The sequence below is a fragment of the Thermobia domestica genome, chromosome 1 (assembly GCF_964235325.1).
Source record: "Thermobia domestica chromosome 1, izTheDome1.hap1.1, whole genome shotgun sequence".
Classification (NCBI taxonomy): Eukaryota; Metazoa; Arthropoda; class Insecta; order Zygentoma; family Lepismatidae; genus Thermobia; species Thermobia domestica.
This window is the reverse complement of record NC_137454.1, coordinates 177,671,019-177,694,549: the sequence shown is the minus strand read 5'-3', so window position 1 is coordinate 177,694,549 and position 23,531 is coordinate 177,671,019. Positions and strand designations below refer to the sequence as shown.

At 34.7% G+C, this 23,531-nt stretch overlaps 1 protein-coding gene across 4 annotated transcripts in view; it reads right to left on the bottom strand.

The window, feature by feature from the left end:
- RhoGAP54D (Rho GTPase activating protein at 54D) overlaps positions 1-23,531 on the bottom strand; it is a 79,903-nt gene that overhangs the window by 41,445 nt on the left and 14,927 nt on the right. For all 4 annotated transcript variants that reach the window (XM_081766930.1, XM_081766945.1, XM_081766950.1 and 1 more), the window contains exons 2-7: positions 22,476-22,647; positions 18,708-18,877; positions 10,495-10,704; positions 6,767-6,993; positions 2,975-3,139; positions 1,255-1,512 (exon numbers count right to left, since the gene is read on the bottom strand). In XM_081766930.1, the coding sequence (XP_081623056.1) occupies positions 1,255-1,512; positions 2,975-3,139; positions 6,767-6,993; positions 10,495-10,704; positions 18,708-18,877; positions 22,476-22,591 (1,146 nt within the window). In that variant the 5' untranslated portion in view covers positions 22,592-22,647. The remainder of the gene's footprint in view (positions 1-1,254; positions 1,513-2,974; positions 3,140-6,766; positions 6,994-10,494; positions 10,705-18,707; positions 18,878-22,475; positions 22,648-23,531) is intronic.

Here is a 23,531-nt window from a genome sequence, read left to right as displayed (position 1 = left end):
CTTTTTTCTTTCAAAGCTGCTTCATTTCTGAAAACAATTTTCTTTTTTCAGCCTTATTATCTTTTTCAATTTCTTGACTTGAGATGTCCTTATCTACTATGGGTAACTAAAAAAATCCTTGATTCATTTGCGAAATACAGCAATTTTCCTGAATTTCGGCATATTTTGAATGATTTCCCTGATTTTCAAGATCAGTGTGAACCTATTATAGCTTGAGAATGTTTCGTAAGTGATGCATCCTGGACCGATTCATAGCCATTCTGAAATCTGTTAAACCACCACTGGCCTGCCTTACCAACTGGCTAGCATATTCTTCCTTTTCCATTAGTGTTCCTCCTCCCCTAAACCATATACGCTTGTACAACGATGAGAGCAGGGTTTCTTTAATCTCTCACTGATGTCCTCGTATAACCACACTATGCCTCAGTTTGTACATATATTTTAACTATTACACATATAAGCGATAACTTCAAGAAATATACACCAATCTCAAACTCTAAATCACTATATTTGATAAGAAATGACTGATTTTACATCACAGTTCAAAATCTTACTTTTCACTGGCATGGAGACTCACACACTTATTATAAAACATCTCTCGTCACTATAGCAATGTACAAACAGAAATATATCTAGATCAATCGAAAGATATTGTACACATTATATAGTTCTTCTACAAAATGCTCGAGCACTGCTACCCTGCTTACGAAAGAATATATATATATATACAACGTTGTCGTTGCACTCGTTAAAGTGGAAGCACGATAATTCTGTGGTAAAGAGCTAACCTTTCATGCGAGGGGTCTGCGGCTCGATTCCGGCCCATGTGAGTTGGTGATATGTTCGTAAGGTTCTCCTGTTTTTTTCTCACATTCTCATTCCACCAATTCTCACGATCACCTACATTCATTAATTATCTACATCCCTTAGCCTCAAGGGCATAAGCGTCGGACGTAAAAGATTTCATTTCAATTCATTTCACCATTTAAGTGTGTCAACCACAACCAGCAGGGTACAACGTACAAAACATTCACTAACGCGTAACTTCACCTTTTCTCTTTCACCTTAAAACGAAATGTATATAGAAGCGTGCACAGCCACTTTGTGAAAAGTCAACAAAACTTTTCTGTGTACCTATTTACGAAATTTCAAATAGCTAACAAACAAACAAAAAACTATTACTTCTCTCCTAAATTAATATATAATTTATTATTATTATTATTATTATTACTGCTTTCCTCTTCAAACACCTACCTTTATTTGATCGCCAAAACTCTTACTTCTAACGTGTCTTTTCTGATTACGCTCACCAGGAGTAATACAACCATTTTCTTTGTTGAACTGTTTAAGTAGTTTCCGTTTCTTCGACGATTCAGGTAGAGACTGAATATATGTATAAAGTTGAGCAAGTGCCGTTTCTGTTGTGTTTGATGTGCTGGCTTGAGCAGTCCGTTCGCGATCTACAAAGCTAAAGACAGTATTTGCTGCGGTACTATCACAGATGCTGATATCCTAGAAATTGAAAAAGAAAAAATAATTGACTGATAGCGCTTTCTTGATAATGAATCACAAATTTACCAATACCACACTTGTATCAGCAAATAAATTAACAAGAAGACCTTGCAATACAAGTTTCTGCTCGTACTGCTTGAAGTTTTACAAGCAGTATGTGTGTCAATGTCTTCTTTAGAAAATCTTCAGACTCCACACATGATTGTGAAAACGAAGGAACATTTTCGAGGATGACAGTCCTTATCAGCTTATATAAGTTTGAGAGAGGTTAAAACACGGTTTAAAAGAAGTTTGGAGAAGGTGAAGGGATAAAAAGGTAATTCGAATAACTACGAAAATTAAACTACCTTTATATCTCTTTACCTTTTCTACATTTTCTCAAAACTGTGTTGTAACCTTTTTTAGATTTACATAGGCTGATGATAAAGGACTGATCCTCAAAAACGTTCCTTCGTTTTCACAACTATCGCGATGAGTATGGAGCATTTTATTCTATTTACTATTGCGACTATTAATGTTTACTATTGGCAACGAACAACATGCTTTCTAACGCCTTTTATTTATTTTTTTTCGAAAAATACGCATGAAACTTTACCCTCATGCATCCTAAGAGTTATTCTGTTTAGCTCGATGTCATATATATGCAATTATATATTATAATGTTATATAACTATATATTACCATGTTATAGTAAAACAACAATTAACGTTTAAAAGTTAATTCATACTTTTGGCTATATCTCGTTAATTTTACTGTATACAATAGTGTTGCTAGCACCATAAGAAAAAGTTTGATGAGGGTATACTTTGAGTTGAGTTGATTTTGAGTTTAACGACCCATTCAGCAGCGAGGCCATGAGTCGTGGACCTACTGATTAATGTGGAATCCAAACCACATGAGCTCCCGCCGGGAATCGAACCTGGATCTCCCACGCAGGATATACTCTAATACCGGTTTCATCTTTCTATTGTAATTATCATGAATGGTTCTGGCATTAGTGATTGATTGAACACGCATGAAGTATAAACAAGATTACACGTAAGTTGAGTTAATTTTCCTACTTACTGTTCAGTTCCCCTATGGTCATATGATTTTTGTGGTAGATTCCTGGTGAGAGCTCTAGGTTGGATCCCACATTAAGCTGTAAGTCCATGTCTCATATAGCCTCGCTGATGGAAAGGATGTTAAACTCTAATCCAACCTATTTACTGTTGGAGATTTAATAGAAGTAATACTAGTTAAATCTGAAATATTTACCTATTTTTCTCTAATCTAAAACTTAATTTTTCTAACTTTCTTTTTAAATGTTGTATATACACACATTGACTTCACTAAGTTTCATTAAAAACATTGTAATGGTTCGGCAACTAACAATTTGTTAAATGACGCTAAATACAATTGCATATTTCATACATTTCCTTAACTATACGATTATTAAAAACCCGAATATCAGAACATTTACCTGTTTTTTAGGAGTAAGTTTTCTTTTCTCATGTTCAGCCCAGTAAGCACGAACATCTGTTGCCAGTTGAGGAGGAATGCTAAATAATTTTCTACCTTGCTCTATCATAAAACTTATAACACGAGACATTGTTTGATAGTTTATATGAAGAGCTTCAGCTGACATCTGAAAAAAAGTGAAAATTAGTCGTAAACTTCAGAGTTAGAATATAATTATCGTCAACAAAACAAAGAAAGTACTGTATATTTTTTTCAGAAATATAAACTTTTTAAAACTCGTTTGAGTATAAAATGACACATTTTCGACGAGTTCTTTAAACTTTCAATTGAATTCAATCTGAAAAAGCACGCGAGACTCCTAGACAACAAAATGTCGCATTATGTCGCTAGTAATATTCTATATTTACAAATTCCTACGATTTTAAAACGCCGTAAGAGCTTTTCTTTACAACTCAACTACATTAAAATCTTTTCACGGTTATACAATACTTGCTATACATTACTTATTGTATTAATAGGTGGACATTTATTACGTATAAACAAAGCTTTGGGTGCTTATGTGAGTAAAAAGAGTTTTGTTTATATTAGGGATGATAAAATTTTCCGGAATTGGAAATTTCACTTTCCGGATTTCGGAAAAATTCCGGAATTTGTCATCCCTAGTTCATACAGTATATCTACTATGCACGTTTACTCTGTAACTATTTAATTATAATTTTTCTTTTCGGAATGAACTCTGCAAAATCAATATTTTTCGTTTTACTAAGACTTGGAATCTTAAAAGTTTTCGATTCAGATTTATAAAAGTTTATTAACATACTTCAAGTTTACTCAGAAACGAGTTTCGCAAAACATTTTCCGTAAACAAATGGTTTAACGTTTTGACGATTAAACAAGCTGCGCTGAAGAAAGTTAATAACGAATTGCGTTTATGAAAATCAGCATCAGTGTTTTTTCACAGAATTTGTGTTGAAAAAAAAAAAAGCAAAAATAAACGTCCAAAACTATCCATATAATATTAAAACAAAGCTAACTCAGTGAATGGAAAATTCCTTACAAGACGTGTAACTTTCGCATAATTCAAAGATTCCTCTGTAAATGACATTTTCGGCTTTGCACGCAATGCCCATCCTGCATCCTCAAGAGACTGTAATACTGTTGTCATTGCTTGCCATAGAAATTTTAACAACAAGGCAGCAGACAATGTTTTCAAATTTTACAGCATTATTGGGATCGACAGTTAACACACATGGTATCTGAGATAAGTAGAGTTAGTCTGTTAATAAGAAACAGCTACTATATTTCTAACAAAGTACAATATTCTATTTTCTTATCTAATATTTTCAACTAATTGTACAACCAAAGCTAGTCACCCTTACTATCCCAAAAATGTCCCTTCGTAGCTAAATGATTGACCCATGTGCCTTCTATGAGCATGTCCCATATTCAATGGCAATGGGAATAATGGCCCTGGATACAACCCCAAATATTCAAATTTTTATTGAAATATTCTAATTATAATAGTGGGTAGAAAGCCTTTACAAGAAGAGAGGGGTCTCAGCTACCATAATCTACGAACAAAGGGGTCTCAGCTACCATAATCTACGAACAGGGTATAAAATATGCATTCGCAACCGTCCGCATCGCAGTTGAGATAATAGATATGTAGGATTGTTTGTTGGGATCCTATGAAGCCTACGATATATATCTACCTATTAAAATGCTACAATAGCAATTAAGAACGACTGAGCTCCAACCTATAAATTTAGCCTTCAAACCTTTGATTTACGGTTGTGATTTCACGTTTATAATAAAGACAAATATTTTTAAAAAGGTGTACTTTAAATAAATTACTTAAAGAGATCTTTTTCACGAAGTTTATCCTTTTAAATTATTGTTCAAAGCCTTTGCATTTTAATAAGCCTTCTCCGAAATAAATGCAAATGAATTGTGCTGCCATCTCTGGAGTTTTTTAAACTATACGTTTGTGAACGTTTATATATTTGTGGCAAATCCTTTCGACAGTGAGATCTCGGAAACTACAGGCTCTAGAAAGATGATTTTCACTAATCACTAGTCGATTGCAAATTTTGCGTAGATTGTCCAGTTTTAACTCAATATTTAAAAAAAGGATATTATTTACTTATTACATTTTTACGGGTACACTGGAAGTGTTGAAATTAAAAACTAAAGCATCATACCCTACCTATTATACATTCCAACACCATATAATTGTATACTGGGGCTGCATGTCTCTCAGGTGTTTGTTTCATGGCCAAATTATAATGAAAAACGAAGGATAACCATTTCTCCAGTCTAAGTTAAATCTGTATTGTTTGGAGTGTTTTGCCCAATGAACACCATATATCACTAACATTATAATTGATTGTATGTGTAATGTATTAGCTTATTTTAAAATGTATAAAACGATAATCATGCCTGTTGTCCTGTATGGTTGCGAAATATGGTCTCTTACTCTGAACGAAGAACATAGATTGAAAGTATTTGAGAACAACATGCTGAGACAAGATTCGTACCCAAGAGAAACGGGAATGGGGAATGACGGAATCTTCATAACGAGGAACTACATAATTTATACGGTTTATCCAACATTGTTAGAGACATCAAATCTAGAAGGCTCAGGTGGGCAGGTCAAGTAGCCAGGATGGAAGAAAGTAGGAACGCTTTCAAACTCTTAACTGGAAGACCATCCGGAAAACGACCATTAGGAAGACGTAGGCACAGATGGGAGGACAATATCAAGATGGATCTCGCAGAGATAGGAATACAAAGTAGAAACTGGATCCAATTGGCTAAGAATAGAAGTCAGTGGAGAGCTTTTGTGAACGCGGTATTTAACCTCCGGGTTCCATAGGCCATAGAGTTAGTTTATGTATTTGTTTTATACATACTACATGCAAGAAGAACGAAAACAGATCATACATGAATTAAAAACTCCAACCGGAAGTAGGCTCAAATCCTGCAAACGATACGATATTGAAAAAGTAATCGAAAAAAAATCTCCCCTTTACGGTATCTCTTGCCGATTTTTACCGAGACTTCTTTCACTTGTGTCTGCAAAGGGACATGTACCGATGTGAGGAATAACAAGGAGATTCATGCTCATATATGAATGATGCGCTGTGTAAAGAGCGCAGGTTCAGCTAGTTAAAATTCAAAAGTCAATTATACAAAATAAATTGCAATAAAATTCATGCACTAAAAGTTAGAAGAAATAATAGGAAAAATCATAAATCGTCTCAAATGAAATTGCCATTTGAAAGAACTTAAGCTCGATAAAACCCTATTTATCAAATAATTTCAGATTATATATATATATATATATATATACACTCATCTTATTAAATCAAGACAGCGTCTTTATTGAGAACGTAAAGGTTAAACTGAGGCAAAAATATCTTTGAGAAAGAATAAGGACCTCAAAACTAGCATAAAATCATATTATGCTTTCATATTTATAACAGGGCTTTTAATGGAAAGGAAAATAAAGGAAAAATACAACGAAATACAGTTTTGCTCTAGCAGTTTCTTGCTCCAAAAGATAATGACATTTTAATATAATAAATAAATAATATAAAAATAAAACAATAATTAATAGTGCTTCAGAGAATGAACATGAAACTTTCAATCTATCACGAACATCCGCAGTTGTATCTACCATCCGCAAAGTAAACAAAAATATATCCACAAAAAACTATACTGAAATGAATATATCCACACCCACGCAAACTTCTGCGATATTATGAGCTATGAAATTATGTATTTTACATACCTTTCTCGGACACAATAAGTGAGGAGTAAAAAGTGTTGCTAAACTTTCAGCTGACATCTTGTTCTGTTCTTCATGGCTAGCTGTTATATGTAATAACTGTATTATATCCTGCAAAAGAACTCTGTTTTCCGATGGCAATAAAAGAAGTAATAATTGTAAGCCTCGAAGCAGACGACCTTCACTTCTAGCAGTTTGATCATCGTCCGAATTACTGCTAACAGTAAGCTCTAAAAATATACATAAATGAAATTTTAATCATGATTCATTAGAACATATACATATGCAATATAAGCTAATCTTGGCTATAATTCAAGTTTGAGGTAATGAATTTAAAGGTAACAAGTGTAGCAGTTACTTGGTTTAACTGTGTCTATAAGAGTATTCCTAAATGCAATTGTATCAAGTGAAGTTATTACTTCTAAAACATATTAAAAAATGAGTCAATCACTTTCTATAAATAAATATATAAATATCGAATTATAAACTTCTTACACAAAAATAAAATAATTAGGAGTAATATCATTTAAGCTATATGGGGCTCCAAACACAGTTCAAGATTAAATATAAGCATACCGAAACTTTTCAGGGCAAGGAAAATTTTCTATATGCTATACACACAAAAATTTTATCATCATGAACCATGTAATCGCCAAAGCATAAATAAAAATATGTGACCAAAGCAAATACTTTTTATTTCTAATCTGTGTTATTTTCAGCAATATATATCATTGCCTTCATCAGATCAGCCCCTTGGGGTAAGATAATGGTAACCCAGAAACTTCGAATTTTTGAGATACCGTAACTACAGTATTCGGCAATGAATGGCTACTCAACTATTAACATTATGTCGAAAAATACATTTACTAGCAAAATGAGAAGATAGTCATCATGGTAACCCCAAAGTGTTACTATCAAGACAATGGTAAGCCACAAAGCAAGATGGTCGCCGACAAGAAGTCTCTGTCGCAGGACGGTGCGACTCTTGGAGGTACTATTTACTATGACAGGAAGACTTAAATGCCTGCAGTGGAAGTACCTATAACCTGTAGGATTCAGAGTTGTCTCCTAATACAGAAACGGTACGTTTAAAAGTTGAATGATAGTGTACTTCTGTATTAATGTAAAATGTGTGTAATCTTTATCTGAAAGCTCTTAATGATATTCCAGCGGATAAATTGCCGTATAATAATAACAAGACGTATACAATATTCGATATGGAACAGAGAACATAGTTTAAGAATGACGAAATGGCCCAAAGACGAAGTAGATAATCCGGAAACACGTGTGTGTAGTGCGGGTTACAATTATATTACACGGAAATTTGTTTTTATTGTGGGTTACTATTGTCTTGACATCACAGTATCCCATATTTGTTTATGATATTCCACACAATGTTGTAAAACGTCCCTCAGTTTTTATTCAGCCGAAAAAAATGACCCAGACAAGCAAAACCATTGTGGTACCCACCAGTTCCGACACAGCAAGTACTGTTCAGCAGTTTCGACCCAATCTCGTAGAAAGAGAAAAAGAAAGAAACACCAAGAACACTGTCAATGTGTGTTTTTTCCCGTACCTTCTTCGAAAGAGTAGGGACAAGTTGCTGTGACCGACATCTTTAAATTGTTGGATGCAGAAGCGTTGCCACAATGAATTATTTCATGGAATTCGCTGTGCTGTTTTGTTAGCCATTCTAAGTAGTCTACGATCTTCACTCGCCAAGACCAGACGACTGAGTGACAAATTGACAACACAGCCGAGGTCATTCACTTCTTTCCCCTAAGCAAAGGGAGTGTTTCCTCCATAAGAGAGTGATGGGGATTGGGACAAAAAAATGTTTCACGTATTTTCCGAGGGTACACTTTAAATAGAAATGCTCTAGCATTGGATCAACATGTGGTTGTGCTAGAAAATGTTTTCAAAGAATATCGAACGACGAGCAGCAGTAACTATTTGAAGACTTTATCAGACTTTGATCTCCAAAATGCACATTTGACCTGCACAATGAAAGTGTGTAATAGGAAAAGAACATACACAAAAGCAGAGAAGAAGCTACACGTTCCAATATTTCGTTAAAAAAAAGGAAGGATTGATGTATGTATGTAAAAGCATTTCTATCAATACACGGTTACAATGTCACAGCGGAAGAGTTGAAAATATTCAAAAGCGTATGGTGATGAAAGGAAGTCCTATGGTAAGGAAAGATCAAAGGGAGCATCATGGAACGAGACCTACTAGACTGGAGGATAAAATCTTAAAATCTGTACGAAAACGCATTGAGAGCATTCCTGATTATGAATCATACTATTCTCGTCGATAAAGTGCAAAGAAACTACGGTTCCTTGGGAGTGATCTCATTATCGCAATAGTTTATGAGTTGTACTGTATGTGAAATGATACGAAGAACAAACAAGACTTGTATCTAGTAGTGCAGTGGTTCTCAAAGTGGAGTACGTGGACCTCTGGGGATCCGTGGGACGTAGTCAGGGGGTCCGCGACGCCTAAAAATTGAAATGTGTAATAAAATAGAACTCTCAGCTATTATACAAGAAGTATTTTTTCAGTTACCAAAACGAAAGCAATTACAAATTATACTTACGTTTCTAAATTTAAATGTTTTCCTACTTTACTAAATTTTTGACCTGTGAGTGTGAAAAGTGGTCTAAAAAGGCATTGTAACATTTGATGCCTTTCCTTACCACTTACTTATGTGAACAGTCCTTTTCTGTTTTTTGTAGTATTAAAACCTGAATGCGAAATAGTCTTAATGTGGAATCGGACTTAAGATTAATGGTGACAAAACTTATTCCGGATTTCAGTGCAATTATGGAAAAACAGAAAGTGTTAGTACAGAAAAGGATCAAAAAATGGCGGTTTTTTGGTTCTGTAACAAAGAACGAAACGAAACTCCTTACGCCATAAAGTTATCTATTAATGGTAATTTACCATAAATATTCTAATGCGTTTCCAAGTAGTTCTCGTACTTAAAATATTATTGATAATTTGCGTTTTAACGCACTCGTTTATGATAAATACCAAAACAGTTATTACCATGACTGCATTAGCAAGTTGAAAATCACTGCAATATTTCATTAACTGATTTTGTTAACATTTTTACGTAGAATTTTCCTCGAATCATTCCAACTGTTAATTATTTCATTTATTTATTATATTTTTCTGGTAAGTAAATAAAAATGAAAACTGGATTTGCTGTAGTGAAAGAAGTACAATTCAAAATGCTCTGGACCATCTTGATCCAGATCCACTTCGCAGGTACAGAAAAAGATTTAAGGAAATGAAAATACAAAGGAATTATCTGGTAGAAAGAATTAAAAGAAAGCAACAAAGGAAGGAGTTGTACAACACTATTCAAGTCCGCGCGGAAGAGTGCAGTTTTTGGAATATAAGCAGGTATCCTTTTTAGGAGAAATATAACCTATCTATTATTTAAAAAAAATAAAATAAAATCGAACTACTAAGACTAAATCTGGATGACCCACTAAGGTGTGTAAAAAATTAGATACAAGAATGAACCATGTGTTTCCCTCAGTATATACACCTAGGCTATATGTAACATCAAAGTTATGACAAAAAAAAAAAAAAAAAAAAAAAAAAAAAAAAAAAAAAAAAAACCTATAGATAAAAAAAAATTAACGATTGTGAACAGAAAGAAAAATACTTCTTAATTTAACTTACAAAATAACCTTCACAATGTTTCTATTTTGTGTTACCTGCAATTTGACAGTATGCTGGATAATAAGAATCAGTAAGCAATGGTTCTGGAAGATCAGCCAGAAAGTTTTTTAGAACTGAAGCGCAGTCGTGTACTGAAAATTTCGCATCGTCTAAATTAAGAGGGATGCCTTGATTGAGCAGAGACTTCAGTTCTTGTTGCCGTGCAATGCTTCCACTTCGACGAAAAATGCCTTCTTGACAGATATCTGGAAGAATATTATAAAAAACAATTAATATTGTAAGTGTTCTAGGTAGTCTCTGAAACTATTTATACCATTTGCACAATACGGTTTTACTATTGGATACCACATTCATTTTCCTCATGATGGCTACTTCCCATTATGAGCAATGATAAGCAATGCTTCTTGGAGTCCATGGTCCGACAAAAAACTGACCAATATTAGGGAAGGTGAAGCGAGTGGAAGTTGTGCAGAAAACTGATTATAAGTCTAATTTCCTCAGACAGTGATTTACCTTAAAATGCCCGCATTCAACTACAGTGAAACCTGTCTATATCGGCCATCATAGTAGCTCCTGCTTTTAGTTTCTTTTTATCTTTGTTAGTGTGACTAAGAATTCCCTATTTGAGTTCTGACCTGAACTTCTGGCCATCCTTGGCCCTTATTTGCATTAGTTAGTTGAAGTCAAATATACTTCCTTTGGAAGCGGTGAACTTACAGAAAAATTATTTTTGAAACAAAAACTATTTTAGATCCTAATAAATGCTTCTAAAGTAGCTACTAATTCAGGGTTCCCATTTATTCGGCGAGTACAAATTCCTGGACTTTTCCAAGTTTCTCAAGTCACGAGTTACAAATTTTCAGATTTTTTATATAATGTAAAAAAGTAACTACTTTTCCAACCAATGGTTCAACTACTATGCATATATATATATATATATATATATATATATATATATATATATATATATATATATATATATATATATATATATATATGTACATAGTGTGTGTGCAGGTAGAGATTTTGCAAAACATATAATTTATTTTATAAAATATCCCCTAATAAATACCCAGGCATAGCAAAAATGGGTTCCGCGAAGTAAAAATCCGTGGCCTTTCCAGGTTTTGCAAATCAATGGGAACCTGTAATTATTATCTACGTATTTATTTGTATTTTAATAAAAATTATTTCAAATTATTTCTGTAACATAATAGTATCCTGTGAAATATTAATCTTATGTCATTCGTGCATTGTTTTATATGTAATTTCAATATGCTAATTAGCTACAAAACACCACGGCACATTGTTTCTTTTCTCTCCTCTGCCTGTGACGATAGATAAAATGTCAGTTCCAGGAAATACTTAAAACATCTACACTTTCTTGCCTTCCGTTCTCACCAAAAGTAAACTATTGTCCATACGGAAAATGGTTTGGACCAGAAAGCAAAGAAAGACTTGTTATGTTCTCCCTTTTCAACACTTTGCAAAGTGTATCCTACCGTTATTTATTCTAAATTTTCTGCAAGCTTCCAAGAAAAAAATTCGAACATAGACGAAAACAAAAGACATCTTAATCCGTCTGAACTGAACTGCAAAACGGTCTTGTAGTATAGAACATGAATGGGTTGAAACAAAGAACATCTCGATAAATTATATTCTAAGAAATTATAATTACATAGATGTCAAACAGAGAGAGGTGAAATTAATATTAACAGTATACGAGCAACGTTGCTTCAATGCGGCCAAGTTCCAAGACAGAGAGGTGGCCAACTTGTAAAGTAATAAGTAATGTATATCTTACGGGAAAATCCAGGTACTATAGGAAAGACCAACAGACGCAGGTGGCCAACTTAATAGGTTATCTGTATTCATATTGATAACTACGAACAGTAAGATTTTCACATGTATTTCCGCATTCCTTGAAGGCCGCTATAATGCACAAACATTTGAAATTTTAAAACTACGGTTTAAAAAAAAAAATCTGGTAACAATCAGATTCTTTTACAGATATTCATATTTTTTACATATTTGATTGGGATTCCTTCGACGCATAACTTCTGTCAAACGTACGCAAAAATTTATAACTTGGAAAATAATTGATGTAACTGAGTCTATAAAATATACTACTGTTTTCCATGGTATTGACTATTATGCATTTTCGATGGTTAATTTTCCCCCCTTAGGGGTACCTAATTAACTCACCACTTTCACTCTTATTTACAAAATCCATTGATTAAACCATTTTGTAGTATTGCTTTTCATTGGCCCCTAATTTATTACAAGTGAGTTTCGTTTCACAATATGAAACTATAGTAGACTTCCAAACTATACGAATTCAATACTCAAACTTCAAGTAGTATATCTAAACTACTTGTTGCAAGAGAGGAATAAGATCAAAGACAGAACTTGTTCCTCAAGCATTGACTCCATATCAAATAGTCATTAGGGCTACTTGCTATCCCTTACTGTTTTCGTTATATGGTGATCAATATTGACATCGGAAATCTACAATTTGAACCACTTCCAGTTTGAATAGAGGATAAGGGAGGAGATAGAATCTATTCTTCAGACTTTGAATCGATTGCATAAAACTGCTCCTCGGTGCGTTCTACAATTTTTGCTCCATGGAAATCAGCTTTGAAACCAGAACTAAAGTACGGCACAAAAATAAACGACCAAAATAGCCTAGTTTTAATGGTACTTTTGGTCATTCATTTTTCTCCCGTACTTTACCAGTAAACTTCAAGAAAATCGGGTTTTGGTTGCGAATTCCGATGACATACTTTTCAGATACAGTATTCAGCACAGCTTGTAGAAAACCGTTTGTCGCTATTACCATTTCTGTTCTATGGTAGTAAATGTTCAAACCGAAAATTGTCAATTTGAACAACTTCCGGCTTGACTAGAGGGTTAACGGAGTAGTTGGAACCTACAGTCGAGTGCAAAAAACACCTTTTCTTACCGTTTTTGCTCTATGGAAATCAGTATTGAAACCGGAAAGAAAAAAATGAAATGAAATCTTTGAGTTTTACGTCCCACAGTTATGCCGGTTAGGCTAAAGGATGCGGTGATGATGAGTAATGAATGAAATGGTGGAATGAAGAAAGTGGGAGGAAACGGGAGAACCCCGAGAAAACCCACGCACACGGTGTTTGAGAAACCGGAAAGAGTATTAAATTTTAACCACTTCCGGTTTCGGTAGTGTTGCGAGTCGTGAAGATATATTGTCTTCAGACCCTGAATCAACTCCAGAAAACCGTTTGTCGCTATCTACTACATTTTTTTGTTCTATAGCGATAAATGCTAAAACCGGAAATGGTTAATTTGAAACATTTTCGGTTTGAATAGAAAGTTACTGGAAGAGATTGAACCTATTCTTGGGACGTTGAGTCAATTGCAAAAACCACATTTTAATATATCTTAGTTATTGCTCTCTGGAAATCAGTATTGAAAAAGGAAGTAATAGTAAATTTTAACCACTTTCGGTTTCGGTAGTGTGTTGCGGGTTGTTGTGATATGTTCTCTTAGACCCTGAATCGATTGCAGAAGACCGCTTGACGCTATTACTATTTTTGTTTTATAGAGATAAGTAGTGAAACCGGAAATGGTTAGTTTGAACCACTTCCGGTTTGTAAAGAGAATTAACGAAGAAGACAGAACCTATTTCTGAAACGCTGAATAGAGTGCGAAAAACCGCTTCTCGATATCTCTTACCATTTTCTGCTCTAATATTTGTCGACAAACGGACGGGATGGACACAGTTATTCTATAAGACTTCCGACACTTATGCATAGCATAGTTTGAAAATCTCAAAACGAAGACATCCACCTTCTTTACACTGCCACTTTATTCTCTGTGTTTACTTCTTGGCAAATCATACTTGCCAATTAATAATTGAAAATATTTTGGTGACTTGTCCATAGTGTGTAAAATAGTTTTTTTCTAATAAAACTTACATACATGTATTTTAGTTAATAATAAATGGCAGATATAGTTTAAAATTATTTATTAATGTAATTAGTAAACCATCCTATTCCCTGTGCAAAATTCCTAGTATTAGTACAGTATATAAATAACCTGTCACAAACAGAAAATCATCATAGGTGGAAATATACAACTTAAAAATTAAACTTTCAGAAATGTTGGTTTCATTGGACACATTTGGAGTTAAAAATACATTTACGAAATCATATACAAAAATATATAAACAAATAATAAATATATCTTAAATTAACATTCTCCACGAAATTGGTTTCAAGTATTAACATTTTATCACAAACTTGAGTATTTCGGGTATTCAATGATGATTTTATTGCCATTTCTTCAATTATCTTTAGACTCTTTCCAAGTATCAGGAAGGGGATTAATAACAAGAGCTAAGATACAATATAAAGCTCAAGTAGTAGCACATATTACTGCTTGTTTATAGCTGCGTGAAAATATATGAAATGAAATGAAATCTTTGAGTTTTACGTCCCACGGTTATGCCGGTTAGGCTAAAGGAGACGGTGATTATGAGACATGAGTGAAATGGTGGAATGAAGAAAGTGGGAGGAAACGGGAGAACCCCGAGAAAACCCACGAGCACGGTGTTTGTCCACCACAAAGTTCACTTGGCGGGGACTGGGATCGAACCCGGAACCCCAAGCACCAGAGGTGAACGCTCTACCACTGAGCCACCGCGCCCCCCACGTGAAAATATAGTTTCACGCAAATTAGATAGGTTGATAAACTGCCCTATACAAAATACAAGATTATAAGGTCCACGAACACGGTTTCAAGTGTTAAAATGTCGGCCAAATTGAAAGATATGTTAGATGCGAAGGTCACCCTTCCTATTTGAAACCTCTCCATTATACGTGCTCCAATCTTACCAGTATCCCTCATTCTTTGTCACACACACAGAGAGAGAAAGAGAGACAGATGGGTCACCAAACTCAATCAGGCAGCAAACTATGTTGCCGAAGTTACTAGGCATTTGCAGAGAAACAAAGCATCATCATAATCGTACTATGTCAAAAAGTTAGAAACTTAGAGAACGGAGTACTGTATTCTGATTTGTTGCTTACAACTGCCGTGGAAGTGTCCAAGTTCTGCGGAAGGAAAACGCAGTATTTGGTAAGATTACAAGAGAAAGGAAGATTTTCACGAAAAGCACAAGTGAAAGAAATATGTGTAATGGAAACATACTATCAATAGGTGAAAAAGCAAACACGATACCTTGAAATAAATAAATAAATTATTTTGATAGAAATGAAACTTTTAAGCTTAACATCCCACCTTTAGGCTAAAAGAAACGGATGATTAATGAAAGTGAATGATTATGAAATTAAATTTCTGTGCTCTTCCACCAGGAATCGAAACCGAGTCACGTGCACCAAAGGCATACGCGCTAGCCACTAGACCAGGGGAGAGCTAATTTTGACAGAAACAAAGTAAAAAAAAAAATATCCCTTGAGTTAAAAATCACCTAGCTGATATTGTAAAATACTTAGCTGAAAATTTTAATGAGAGAAACAAGCAATCTTATGAACGAAAGTTTCAAGAAGGACTTTTCTAACTCCTACTAATCCGCATACTCAAATCATTATTTCTCTCTCTTCCTCCTTACCCTCACCTCTCAATAATTACGAACTTCGATCCCAAGATGATATTGACACCATCACTTATTGCATATATTTTTAATATAAATGCACACAGGGTGTTCCGGAACAATTTCACCATCTTTTAGGGAGTGATTCCTGACACCAAAGAAAAAAGGTATAGACCAACCTGGGTGAAGAAATGCCTCCCTTTGACTCTATAGCCAGTCGCAAATCTGTCGGAAAAATGCGAAAAGAGCACGGAATGTTGGATCAAAATATGATACAAAGAGATATTCATTATTTTTTGTCGTATATGTCATTAATGCAGAATTGGATATTGTGCAGGGGCGGCGCCAGAATAGACTCAAAAGAAATTAGGAAATTTCTTGGATATTCTACCAAAAGTAAAGGCAAAAAGTAAAGAGCACCCGTGACAGGCCAAATGAAGCCCAAGTTTTGGATGCAGATAGTCTCCACACTTACTAACTTCAGCACATACAGGACAAGGTGTTTGGTAATACCACCAAAGAGTTTTGAGAACTGATTCTTTAGACCAAGGCATGAAAATATATATAGGCCATCATAGGTGCAGAAATCAGCCAATTTATAGCTGTAGCTTGCCGAAAATTTGGCGGAAGAATGCTGGAAAGGACCATATTTCGAGAATGAAGTGTCGGATCAAGGTCTGGTAGAAAGGTTAGCAATTATTTTGTGAGACTATTGTTCATTAAGATACATAACCAGTTCTTTGTTTTGTTTCGGAAGTTCATTGTGGAAAAAAGTTAAGCCAATAACAAATGTATATCCTACTTTTCCCAGAGTTGAATTCTTTCTTATTTCCGCACATGTTTGTTTATACGCTGAGACCGAAACATTTCTTTTCTGCAGATAAGGAACTGTTTTCCCTATTTTCAGGTGACAAAATTGCCTTTTTGCCCACACAACTTATAGAAAACTTATTACACAAATCGCAATTAGTTGAAAATTTGTCGCCTAGTATATCTAGGAGTTATATTGACCACAAAATGGATTTCTTTCTCCAACCATACTTTCATAATTAATTCTTTTCACTAGTTATTAAGATATAACGTAGAAAAATGGGTACAACCAGATTTCTCACATACAATAAACCTACGGTGTACAAGGAAGTCAATACAAATACGCTTAATTACTGAGTGAAAAAATAATCAAATTTGCGGAAAATAAAGTGTTAATTAATGTATAAAAAATATGCAGTAAAATACTCATAATGAAACCTGAAGAAAGATTCATGGTCATGTCGTTCCGAAGTTGTAGCAGACAATGAGGAAAATGAATTTTCCCAATTCTCGGATACTTATAAGTGAAACTAAGAGAGTTTTGACCATAGTTAGCATGGGGTGTTCCGAATAGTAAGGGCGAACTCAAAAGTTATGTGCAATCTGAACGCTCGCAAATTACAACTGAGATGTTCGAGTGGTAATATCATATTGCTCTGCCACTTCTCGTGCCTTCAGTTTACGAAAGTCGTTCCACTTTTCCTCAAAAAATAGTTTCAAAATAAATGGACGATTATTTTGACAGTTCAGAGTAAATTTTCAGAAAGAAAGGTTTGTTGATTTCGACTTTGCTATTCAGAACACATCACATGAACCTAAATGTTTCATGTGAGGATTTCATCAGCGATTTTATATATATATATATATATATATATATATACAATTAACATCACAGCGATACCTAGTGCCTATCCTATGAGCGAGGGTTTCATTAAATATCATAGTTTATAAAAGATTTTGTATTTATATAAAATTCATACATGATTGTTAAAAAGAGTGATTATTCACAAATGGCTTGGGTGTTCCCAGTTCTTTGTGCCATGTGCAAGGTGCAAGAAACTTGTTTTGAAAGAGCAGCTTGTGTAATACGAGTTTTTTCAAGAAGTGAGATACTTGGTGCAAGGGGTAGCAATACAAGAAAGCACTAAGATATATATACAAGAACAAGAATATACCTACTCATATTAATGAGGCAAAAAGAAAAGTATGAATATACATAAAAAGGTCTCTTACTCCCTCCTTGGTAATTTATAAGGAGTTGGTGGGCGTCTAAGTGTAAGTAATTCGTAAATAATTATGTTCAACTGACTTTTCAATCCAGACGGAAAGGTAACTACATAAAGCAGCTATTTCTACTCGTAAATAAAGTGCTGATTTCTCTACAATGAATGAACAGCTAAGAAAACACACAACACAACAAATTAAAAAAAGAAATTATTTATACGGTTTTCTCCTAATATTTTTCGTATTTCAAGGTAAGTGCCTCCTTGAAATTACAGATTAACACCTTAAAAAATTTTCTTACCAGAAAAACTATTTCTAGACAATACTAAACAAAGGAGGCTCAAGTAAATTTCTTTAATAAAGACTGAAAAGCTATGAAAGAGGAGCACTTCGACACCTCGTTTTGTTGTGTTCGACATTTATTAAGTTTTCAGTGTTTCGCAATAAACATGTACATTTAAACCAACATTCAACTTTCCAAAACATATACAAAATTCCTTGACCTTTCTAGACTAGTAGACACCCTGTTTTTTTTCTTATAGATACCTTAAAAGTAATCTAAATAGCTGCAAACAAAAAAAAAAAAAAAAAAAAAAAAAAAGCAATAATAATACTCACGTTCTTCCCTACTGAGGTATTCTATAAGTTGATACACTTGGCAAATGCCCTCTTGAGTTAATGGTGCACCTTCCATTACTCCTTTTGATTGGTTCTTCAATTTCCGCGTAAAGGGAACAAAATTCCATTTTAAAGGACGAAATTTGGATTTTTCCAGAGCACAATCAGTACTAAAAGAAACAAAATATACTTTTGGATAGAGTATTTAACAATTGTTATTCTTGTTTAGCAAAATAGTTCTAGCCAACAATGTTATCTCATATATATATATATAGGGCAAAATTCACAATCCCCGGCTCCAATTGGTATCCTTATGCAGACACGAGAAATTACAGTTATTAAAAAAAAAAGTCCAGATTTTCCTAACCCTACGCTAAACCGACCTGATCTTATCCTACTTACTACATCTTTTTAAAGCAGTCCGTCTTATTGATGCGCAGCTGGAGCCTGTACTGTAAAGTTTACCCTATATGTACTCAAAATATGTATGAATATAAATCAGATAACGTTTTACCTTAGCTCTGATTTGAATTTAGCGTCTGAGACGTAGACCTATGGGATTCAAACCACATAAGCTCCTGCCGGGAATCGATCCCTTGGAGCAAATATTGGGAAAAAGATGTTCTTACATAAGAATAGTAAAACTAACACTAGAGTGACGAAAAGTATTTACGGAAATTAAATCTCTGACTACTTCCGGTTTTCTAGAACATTTTTTTTTAAATTTTCCCTGATACTTAATTAGCCACACAGACTTTCCCATGTTCATGGGAAAATAACAATGATGATAACAAGAAAACATGACAATGATGATACATAAGTAATATATTTTTTTGCTAATTAACTAGAACAATAAATAATGTAAAAAATATGCAACGTAGGCCTATTTTATTATGGAATTACAAAGAACTTACCTAATAAAAATTCCTGCACAAAGCAAGAACTTAAATACGTTCCTTGAAACTTTAATCTGTAACGTTAGTCACATGTTAAAAGTTGTCACACATGAAAGGAAAATCACAGCGAGACACTCACCAAAAAAGTACACATAAAACTGAGGAAAATAGAGTACCGTATATGCGCGAAAATACGCCGCATTTTGGCTTGAAAAATCATGGTGCGGCCTACAATCGAGATTTTCCCCCCTCAGAAATCATCAGTTTCAAAATGACACGTACCCTCATTAAAAAAAAAATAAAAATAAAAATAAAAAAAAAAAAAACGCGTATACTGTAACCCACGATATTTTGCAATTATTCCATTTTCTTTATGTTTATGGGTAAAATTCAGTTATTAGTAAGTGGAGATAATAGAAAGCAATCCATCTAAGAAAATATTTCCAAAAAATATAATAAAATAAAAATATTAGAAAAAAACAAAATTATGCTCGGTTTTATGTATACTGGCAATATTGCTTTCGAGGGATTTTTGCAGTAGCAGAGCACGGTTGCCGAGGGAATTTCATGATTGGTAGTATCGTAGTATCCAGAAGTTGCATCAAGGAACTAGAAAGTGGAGTAAAATATTGTATTTATTGGTTTAAACCTAGGGTGTAAATTGTCTACCAAATATAAATTAGCTTCTGTAACCAAGATGTTGTACGGAAATATAGAAACAAAGAGGAAAACTATGATCTTGAAGCTTTGCTGGCGTCTACTATTAATCCAATGTTCTCGGGATTGCTGCCAGAGTGAGTGTTGCTGTGCTGAGCTTTCGTTACCATACAGTGGCAACATCTTCAGAGCTATGTGTGGAAGTGTGCTGGTCGTACATTTTATATTGTGGTCTTTAAGAATCGCTGTGTTCCTATTGGTTGTTTTTGTTGGCCAATGGCGTGCTCTGATTTTGCTGGTGGAAACTGCTCTCTGATTTGCTGATGGTTCTTTTCGTACTGAGAAGCTGGATCCAGATGTCAGGTAGATGATAACCTTCGTCTCTGTTGATGGATGGCTTGTATGTACGGATGAATAGAGATTCATGTATTTTCCTGTCCCAGAACTGTTTGCTTTTCTTTAGTACTTCAATTTGGTCCCACATGGCCGTATGATTGTATTGTATGGAGTGTTCGGCTATTGCAGATTTTTCAGGTTGTTTAAGTCTGGTGTGTCGCTGGTGTTCTTCATTCTGTCTTCAATGTTCCTTCCCGTTTCACCTATGTAAGTGGTGTTACATTCACAGGTGATCCTATAGATGCCTGGTGTCTTTAATCCCAATGAGTCTTTTGCAGTTGGTAGTAAACTCCTGATCTTCGGTGGAGGGCAGTGTACAGTCTTGATGTTGAATTTCTTCAATAGTCTTGCTAGTTGGTTGGAGGTTTTTCCCATATATGGAATAACTGCAATATTTTCCTTGTCTGCCATGTTGTTCTCTTTTGTGGTGCAATTTCTGCTGCTGTATTTTCTCATTGCTGTGTTGATCTTTTTGACGAATATCCGTTGAATTTGAATACCGTTTCCAGGTGAGACAGTTCTGTGCTTATATTATCTGGATCTAATATTTGGTATGCTCTGTGTATTAGAGTATTTAACACCCCCATCTTCTGTGCAGGATGATGAAAACTGGTCGCATCGAGGTAGAGATCAGTGTGTGTGGGTTTCCTGTAGATTGAATGGCCTAGACTTCCATCTGGTTTCTTGTATACGAGTACGTCCAGGAACGGGGGTCTTCCTTCTGTTTCTGTTTCCATTGTGAACTGGATGTTGCGGTGTATAGAATTCAGATGCTGCAGGAATTCGTCGAGTGTCTGTCTGCCATGGGGCCATATGACGAATGTGTCGTCTACATATCTGTAGAATACTGTAGGTTTGTATGTTGCTGTTTCTAGCGCTTTGTGTTCAAAATACTCCATATAGAAGTTCGCTATTACTGGAGAGAGAGGAGAGCCCATTGCCACACCATCGCTTTGTTCAAAGAAATTGTCTTGGTAACGGAAGTAGGTAGACGTTAGGGTGTGTTTGAAGAGATGTACTACATCCTTGCTGAAGTGCGAATCTTCTAGTGGTACCCTCATAAAGAGAGAAACCACATCAAAGCTGACGAGTATGTCATCTGCGTTTGTCTTGATGCTGTGTAGTAGTTGTACGAAATGGCTGGAGTTTCTGATATGGTGTGTACAATCTCCTGTTAGTGGCTGTAGCAGTCCTGTTAATTTCTCGGCTCATTGAGGGTATTTAATTTCTTGACTCTGCTCGTAGGTCATTGAGGGCTTTTCTTTCATCTCTGGATAGGTTGTATTTCGGTTTCTGCTACTTGGCCCTCATAAGGACCGTAACGGCTTGTGTGCGTATGTGGTCTGCTGCTCCTTGGTACCACCTGGCCTGGCCAAGAAATTAACAGGACTGTCAAGCACCAGAGGTGAACGCTCTACCACTGAGCCACCGCGCCCCGACAACTATTAAGGGTACGCAAACACTGAAATTAAGTCACGAAATACTCTAATTTTCCTTTAAGAGAAAACGAAACGTACAAGAGGAGAGGTAAAAGTAAAGATCCAGTGACTCGGTAATACAAAATCGGTATTAATCTTTTCTTGATGTTCCCAGAGAGAAAAGATTAATAAAAACGAAGACATACGGTTAACCGCTGGGTTATTGTCTTTGGAGTCTCTGATGTGTTCTTAATCCTATTCCTCTTCATCGTAGTGATATACGTTTGAACACTTCATATACCCAGAATTTTCACGTTTCCGTCATTTGATTGATAAAGTAAGAGTGGACTATGTTCTATTTATTAATATATAAAAATAGTTTTAACAAAATTTTTACTTACTCGTCTGTCTGAAGGTCTAAAACAAAAGACAAGTGCATTCGAACTAAAGTATGATATTGCTCTGGATCCACTCGCCTTAACTTTTCGACTAAAACATTATCGTCAACGCTGTCCATGATGTAATTTGTACTTTGTGTGTGTAAGCCACAGCATTTACTTTTCTCATCTGGACCTGAAATGAAGACATTTGGAGAATTAAAATATTTCGCACATAGATTATTTGTGAATATATATTCAAAGAGTTCCGTCAAAATTTCGTCCACTATATTCGAATGATTCTCATTTTGACACTAAAAACAGTCGACTCATGAAAGTAAATAAGTGTTTAAGATAATATTATACATGCTCGTTTGATTTTAACTTTTAAAAAATAAAAAAGTAACATAGCATTAATGAGAATTAGGCTATCTAGACCCTGTAAGAGTGTACTGTTGCAAGAAAAAACATTATTTTGTCTGTTCGGTTTGCTAACAGACTGCTGTCATATTATTATTGTTAACATTTAATTAATTATTATTAAGTCTTAAGTTGTGGGGTTACATGGGCGATTACGAAATTTTGCAATTGCATTACAACACGGCGCAAAATTTCAACGTCAGACGTACTCGCCAATCCAAAAATGATGGTCGCCAGTACCTCTCACGTACAAATTGAGAGGTCCTTCCCCCGCCACCACGGATTTGGTTTGAAAAAAAAAATGTTTACATCATGGCATAAAATTTAAAAACCAAACAATTAGATTCAGGATAATCAATTTTGAATTGAACAATTACGATTATACCTATACATACGCACACAAGAACTTCATTTTTTCAAGGAGAATGCTCGCTCATTGCGGGAAGAGACCCAGAGTCCTTTGTATTTTTTGACAACACTTCAGAAGCAGAATTTAAATTGAATTATATTTGGAACAAAAGAGTGCCTTATCGAGTTATCGAAAAGCGAAACATGTATGTGGACGGTAACTTTTCAGACAAATTTCTTCAAGTCTATATCAATCGGGTTTCGAAAGAAGAGACCTCCATAACTACGCTGTACGCTCTATCAGACAACAAA